The 8202-nt window shown below is 34.0% G+C and overlaps 1 protein-coding gene across 2 annotated transcripts in view; it reads left to right on the top strand.

The window, feature by feature from the left end:
- The window catches only part of LOC306876646 (STE20/SPS1-related proline-alanine-rich protein kinase-like), a 63627-nt gene extending 57026 nt beyond the window's left edge, over nucleotides 1-6601 (top strand). The window contains exon 18 of one of the 2 annotated variants that reach the window (XM_079427980.1): nucleotides 5197-6601. In XM_079427980.1, coding sequence (XP_079284106.1) covers nucleotides 5197-5271 — 75 coding nt within the window. In that variant the 3' untranslated portion in view covers nucleotides 5272-6601. The remainder of the gene's footprint in view (nucleotides 1-5196) is intronic. The other variant, XM_079427981.1, reaches the window with a different exon arrangement.
- Nucleotides 6602-8202: the final 1601 nt, after the last annotated feature.

Consider the following 8202-nt stretch of genomic DNA (forward strand, 5'->3'; position numbering starts at 1 on the left):
TCATAATTCCTTATTGATTACTCTGAACACACGACAAATCTGAGAGAATATTAATAGAGTGTTTAATGATCCTTTTTAATGCGTTTTAAAAAATGACAGAACTGGGATATTCTGGCAGATACATGAATACCCGAATTAAAATGTCACCAAGTGTTCCCGTTAAATGCATATAGATGAAGAAGGGAACGCATTAGACCGCAGGATCCTGTAGGAGTATCTGTTCATATTTCAGTCTGTGTGAGGATTAGACACAGATAGTGCTGATAGATGCCGCTTTAATCCACTTCAAGTGGATGCCGTTATATTGGATAGGATTGCGTTTTGCACAGTTCTCATGAATCTTCTGGTGAGATCATGTGTGAATAGATATGTTTCCTGTAATGTGAGGTCCACCATTGTGGTGTTAAAAATATAGAAATTCTGTAAATATTTATAATATTGTAAATAAGTTGTTCCATACCTGTATAACACAGACTGTACATACAACATACAGTTCATGGTGGCTGTTAAGAGTGGACGATAGAAGCAAATGTTTATATCGCAATATTTGACCAGAATTTTTTTTGAGAATAACTTTTCACATGATTATATATCACATAATAATCAGGACATTTTGATGCCACGTCAAAATAAAACAGATTTCAAAATAAAGTTGTAACATTATGAAAGTACAGTTGAATTGTTTGATAATAATCACAAAATAGGCCTTTTATAAGAATTAAGTCATGAAATTTCAAGAATGAAGAATGATCATAATACTGTAAGATGAAACGAGATACATTGAGAAAATTTTCAAAATTAAATTAAACTCTTCATTTCAAAACTCTTGATACAGTCTGTATTCGTGACTAAATTCTTGTATTTTTTTACTGTTTTTTTTATTATTATTGCTATTTTAACAAAACTAAGATGCCATCATATGATATACACATTTTTAGGGAAATAGTCTGTTTTTGTTAATATTTTGAATTATATATATTTTTTCGATTGTTTAAAAAAAATTAAATATTTATTGTATTTTGTATTTATTGTAATTGTATATTTATTAGTTTTAGTTTATTTAGTTTTGATTATTTTAGCACTTGAAATGAAAATGAGAAATGTCCCTTTAGCAACTAGCTGAATAGAAATGTTAATGTCATATTACATTATTATTATTTTTTTTCAGTTTAACTGTTTTGCTGAAGTGTTTATGACTGTCCAAAAAAATAAATATATATTATATAATTTTATATTTATATAATAATCATCGGATCTACAGCGCAGGATACAAATAACAGTTTGCTTAATTATCTATTAAAACTAAAAAAAAAATAATACTAATGCAAACAATGAAAGTTTTTTGTTTTTATTTGCCATGATATTGTCCACCTGGTTGTTCTTACGTTGCATCTTAAAGTTTCATGTTTAAATCGAAATCCAATGTAAACAAGATCTAGCTGTCGTTCTATTTTAAAGAGCTGTGTGTATTTGTTCGAAACAACATGATGGTGAGTAAATAATGACGACATTTTCATTCTTAGATGAACTATTCCTAGAAAACACTAAGCGTTAAGGGCAGGTCCCGGTGGACATCGGCGGCTGTGTTTAATCACCGCGTTCAATGGAGCCGTGAGTTGGCGGTAAACAACATCTGCGCGTTAGCAGTCGGCTCATTCTGCTGTGGCCTTTTGCAGAGAGCTATTTCTACAGCATCTGCCAGCTCTTACACTTTACTTCACCCTCCGACCCTCCATAGAGCTCCCAGAATGCATTTCTCACTCGCACCTGGAGTGTTTCGAAAAGTGCATTAGGAAGTGTGGAGTTTTATTGTTTAATTTCAGCTTGAGCGTCCCTGGAGAGAACTTCACATCATGATTAGAAAACAACTCTGAGAAATGTGCATGTGTAACAGGAACGTAGACGGCGGTGCGGCATGTGTGGGGAATTTCTCAGGCGGCTCCTGACTACACTGTGTGCAACTCAGACAATTAGGCTGCTTGAATATTGAACCGTGAAGAAGACTTGTGTTTGTGGTTGCTGTGTGCACACGTGCAGGCTCTATGGCTTGAGCGTAGCAGTTTATATACACTAGAGCTTATGCTGAATGCTGGAAATACATTGATTTCAATGGGGATGGTGCATTGCATGGGCTTGTGAAAGTGATGTAGTGTCATGCAAATAAAAGTTGGTCTTGTTTCCTCCAAACAAACCAATATAGAATAAGCTACACATTTTTAGTTTGATATCTAAATTAGTGATTTTAGTCGCACCAGACTTGTTGTTTTCTTATAACATGAGCATGCTAATCGCTTACTTCAGCTGTAAGGTGCAAGAGGCTGTGCTAATGCTGCATTTTCAATATAATCACAGCCGAAGGGCATTGTTAGGCTCAGAGTACAGAGGATGATTTATTGCTTTTAGATAAGAAGTTACTGCACTAAAAAAGGGAAAAAAATATTTTAAATAAAATAAAAATATATTTTTAAATTGATTATATTTTAATTTTTTATATTATTAATTTGTTTCATTTTTTGTTTTAAATGAAAAACATTGTTTAATTTTAATTGTATCTATCTATCTATCTATCTATCTATCTATCTATCTATCTATCTATCTATCTATCTATCTATCTATCTATCTATCTATCTCTAATCATTTTAATGTAATGACTTTTACATTTAATTTATTTTTAATTTAATTTAATTTATTTTTTAAATAAAATTTAAACTATGTACAGTATGTACATACTGTAAATGTATAGAAAGAGAGAATTTTAAATATAATTAATTTTAATACAATAAAAATAATTTAATTAAAAAAAATTATTAGATTTAATAAAATGTTCAATTTAATTATTTTGTTATTTTTTATTTTAAATTTACAAGGTATATATTTTTTATTTTGTGGGTGTGTGTGTATAGAGAGAGAGAAATTTAAATATAATTAAATTTAAAACAATAAAAATATTTAATTTAAAAATAATTTAATTTAATACAATTTAAATGTAATTCATTTATTTTTTATTTTAAATTAAAAGTATATTTTTTATTGTGTGTATATATACACACACGCACACACAGAGAGTGATAGAAGCAGTCCTTACTTCCTCTGTGAGTAATTCACAATGCTTCACCCCGGAGAAATGTGAGTTACGTCAGCCAGGAGTTTTATGGTCAGACATTTCTACCGGTCACAGTCTCTCTTATTTAGCAGGAGCGTGAACTCAAGCCCATATTTCACTGCAGTGTTTTTCAGAGAGAGCAGACACTGACCAACACATAAATACAGATACAAGACCCTGTATCACACACACACACACCTCTGTCTAAGATCAGTCGTCTGACCCTGAGCGGCTGATAGTTTCTGTGTCTCCTCCAGAGAAAACGGACAAGTGATCGATTGCCTCCAGACACTCGAGCTGGTGTTACCTACGATAAGATGATCTGCTCTCTGCCCAACGCCGCTCTGTCATTAGACACTTGTCAAAGACAGACCATCATTTCATTGCTTTTTCGTGTTTTCTTCTGCCTTTCATCCCTTTTTGAAGTCTCTTAGATATTAGTTTTTGGAAATGAGGTCAAAATGTGAAGTATAGGGAATAGAGGAATGATCGGGTTCAGTGCACGTTAAACACTATTGAAAGAATTTGTGGCATTATGTTGATTACCAAGTACCTTGAGTTGGTTTGTTCATTCATTCATTCATTTTTTTATTTAATTAATCGATTATATATTTTTTTTATTTTAGTATGCACAAAAAATAAAGTAATTACCCAGATTCAATGCAAGTTAAACTCTATTGACATAATGTTGGTTACCAAGTACCATTCATTCATTCATTAATTTGTTATTTTATTTATAGTATGCATTTGAAATGTAAGTGAATGTGGACCCACATTCTGGAGGGGTTAGAAGCACACATGCAAAGCTGTCATTGTTGAATGAATTATTCAGTAAAAACCCATTTATTATATGAGCTGTAAAGTTGCCTAAATCGTGCTTTTGTGAGGTGAAACTTTTCTAAGTGGATGAACATCTGGCTATGTGTTGCTGATGAATTTGCACCATGTAAACAGTCTTTTTATGGTATCCTTCATTATATTGTGCGAAAGTTACCATGTAAGGTTACAAAACTAAACTCTATTAAGCATCTAAGTGTAAAGCACATACAAATGATCTTTTATTTATATATATATATATACATACATACATACATACATATATATATATATATATATATATATATATATATATATATATATATATATATATATATATATATATATATATATACATACATACATACTATACACACACATATACACATTTATACACACACACACACATATATATACACATATACACACACACACACACACACATATATATATACACATTTATACACACACACACACACATATATATACACATATACACACACACACACACATATATATACACATATACACACACACACACACATATATATACACATATACACACACACACACACACACATATATATATACACATACATATACATATATATATGTAACGGACAACAGAGAGCTAGTCTCTTCATGTGTGTGTGTGTGTATGTTTTTAAAGTGTCTTGCGATAACCAAGATTTGATTTTATTATTGCCTTTGGTAATCTAGATTATGCCTATGATTATGTATTTATTATATTGTAATATGTTTTCAGTTTTTTTTTTTTTTTTTACTGAGTCAAGTTATTGCATGTGGTAATCTCCATTATGCCACATTATGTTTATTTTGTTATGTTTTATTAGATTTTTATTAATACCATATCTTATTTACTTATTTATTTTACAAAGAGTCAAATTATTGCCTGTTGTTATTTAAATTATGCCACATATTCTATTATTATTCAGTTTAAATTTGTTCTTGCTTTATTTTTGCTAAGTGTCAAATTATTCTCTGTAGTACCTACAGTATGTCACCAGTGCTGAAAAAAGCTTAACACGTTTAACCCGGAACATTCCTTTAACCACTTAAACTCCGCATATTTTGAATTTTTTAGAGGATTTGGCATATCTGAATTTGCAATATGCAAATGAAATATTGGACCCACCGGTGGGTCCGCGGGAGGCCGCAGAGTTAGAGTGGTTAAATAATGCTTCAGCAATCACCCAGGCTGTGATTTGTTTCAGCTGCATGAACGTTCATTTGTTTCTTTGTGTTTGTGTCTCCAGGCGTCTGGTTGTGACAGCACAGAGATCCCAGATGAGGTGAAGTTGATTGGCTTCGCCCAATTGAGTGTCACCTGATAGCATCTCATTACCACAGCAGAGGGAGAGCAGGAGGACGGAGAGAGCGAACGCTGCTACCGCATACAAGATCTCTGCTGCCAAACTCCCACCTCCTGCTCCCATTCAGGATTTCCTTTTCCCCCCGAATCACCTGCCCTCTTCCGTGAATGTTTGCACCTGTTCAATCAAATGCAGCGCTCTTATTCAAACACACACAAACACACACGTTCCCAGTCGCTGTATGCCTTTCACCAAAACATTCCAGCAGCCATTTCCCAGAATTCAAAGCAGGAGCCCATCATCTCAGGAGGCAATAGCAAACAAAAAGTTTTTTATTTTTATTTTTATTATTATTATAATTATGATTGTTATTGTGTTACCTCTTAGCTCATACCTTATTGCTATTATTGAAAAAAAAGCCTTTTATTTCACACGAGTAGCGCAGATCATAGACCACAAAACTGAAGTGGAGATGTCTCCCTCTGAATGTAAAAAGCACATTTTCATTCTGAATGTTAACGCATTCGAACTGTATTGTACATAGACCTTCTGATGTCTAAAATAAGGGAATATTTTGTTGTTTTAGTTCCAGCTCAAAGAGTACGAGAGCAGAGAACCGAATGCTGCCATGTGCAAAAGTACTGCTTTCTTTTTTCGGGACAGTGTTGATGCTTCGACGCTAGAGGTGCCTTGCTTTTTTTTTTTTAAATCTGTGCCTAAGAAACGTAGGTTACAGGCTTGAAGCAGTTCGGCTGACGCTGAGCAGGAAGAACGCTGCTCGTCGGCAGATTCGCTCATAGTATTCTCAGCGGCCGGTGGCTCGCGTTGAAGTTCCCAGCTGATGCACTTTGAGTTCATGTGGTGCGATGTACGTGCACCTGCGACGCTTACACCCTAACTATCCACGTTTAACCCGTTAAAGCTGACAAACAAGGTCATTGCTACCACAACACACACCCTAATCCTGATGTATCGTATTCACAAGACGAGCGATGGATACGCGTAATTTTTACAGCACTCGAATGTGTTTGTTTTTGACCCCAGAATGCATCTGTCTATCAGCGAACGTGAAGTATTTCGAAAAGGAAACCAAATGTCTACTACTGAATGACAGAAAAGCCATCTGTGTGTCCAAAACGAGTATAGTAGCTTGAATTAAATTATTCTGTTCTCAGCCCAAATGTAAATAAATACTAAATACTTTATTATTATAATAATGATGATTAAGTTGAATTGTGTTTTCTATATACCATGCGTGTTCCCTCCCTTACTATTCAGCCCTTCTGTAATCAGCAAAGATATAAACTTTCTGCGAAGGTACAACAAATAAAACAGAATTGCTACTATTAAACCGGAGCATGGCTGTGTTTTGGAAGAAAAGGGATCCTAACTGTATAATGCGATTTATGATATCTTTTGCCTACCTCTGTGTGTTTTTTTATACAGTAATTGCTGTAATTTACCACCGGCAAACCTTCAGAAAGAGATTTCATTACAGTGTTTTAGTATCTAATCGTCTCCTCGTGAAATGGGGAGAAAAACAATCAGATTTATGCGAGATGTGGAGCATTTATGTGAGCACTTGAACTAGTGGGATGGGGAATTTATCAAATATCTGATATGATTTTGCTGGAGATATAAAATTAATCAAAACTGGTTTTAATGTGACATTTTATTATATATATATTTTTTTATCTCTTGGTGCATACTATGCATGAAAAGGACTAATTATTTGTAATTGTTTAAGAAAAAATATTTAACTTGATTTTAATTGAAAATATCAACTTTTTAAGCTATTGTAGAGCAAGTGCATCAATATAAAGATATTTTTCATCTTTTTATCCTATGTTTATCTTATATGTACCTTTTAAGCCTTGATAGACACACACACACGTCTGGTTTGCTATCCCGTGGGGACTCTTCATAGGCGTAATGCTTTTTCTACTGTGCAGACCGTATTTTCTATTACACTACACCAACCCTACACCTTAACTTAGCCCTCACAGGAAACTTTCTGCATTTTTAGATTTTCAAAAAATGACATTTTGTGTGATTTATTAGCTTGTTTACCCGTGGGGACCTCAGATTTGGTCCCCACCGTGACACGAGTCCCAATGAGTCTGTGTGTATTCAGGTTTACTGTAAGTCCCCACCTGAATAGAAAAACAGGTACACACACACAATGTGCTTATAGACATTAAATTGCAGCATTTGTTATGGTTTATGATTTTTGCAGGTTTCATTTAATTTATTTTGTACCCATGCAAAGAGCCTAAATATTTAGTTTTTTTTTTTCTTTTGTTTCCAGTTTATTTTTCCTTTTTCAAATGTTTTATTTTCCCCAATTTCTTAAAAAAAATGATTTACTGCTGTCCATCATGCTGTAGAAAGGGCTCAGATTTAATTTTTACTGTAAAGATGTTATAGACTGAGAAGATCAGGATTTTGGATGAAAATGTTTTTGGTTGTTAAAAATTGCACATTTTTATAAAATAGTCTATATAATGAAATGAATGTCAGGTATGTCAGATGCTGTGTGATTTTAATTGCTGGATCAGACCTCAGAGCTGGGACTGGCCAAAGGCACTTTTTAAGGTAATGGGACGCCAAAGTGTGCTACTATTCAAGTTAAGTGCCATTTCCTGACACTATTCACCCAGGATGCTGATTGCTTTTAATCCCTCCTGGAAGGCATCCCATAATAGACACCCATTCCTGATTGAAAATCGGATGTTGTAAAGCACTGGCTCCATTATGACACATACAACAACGCCAAAGACTGTTTTTTATTTGTCATGGGGGCTGACGGAGTTTGGCAAGGTTGGCGTTTGGCACGTCCCGTGCTGCCTGACCAGTCTGCCAAGTACCAATACTGTGGGCATTTGGCAGGACAAGTGACTGGCAAAATCCTCCAAGGATGGAGAAGGTGGGTCGGACATTTTGCTGGGT

Source organism: Barbus barbus (genome assembly GCF_936440315.1).
Source record: "Barbus barbus genome assembly, chromosome: 11".
Lineage (NCBI taxonomy): Eukaryota > Metazoa > Chordata > Actinopteri > Cypriniformes > Cyprinidae > Barbus > Barbus barbus.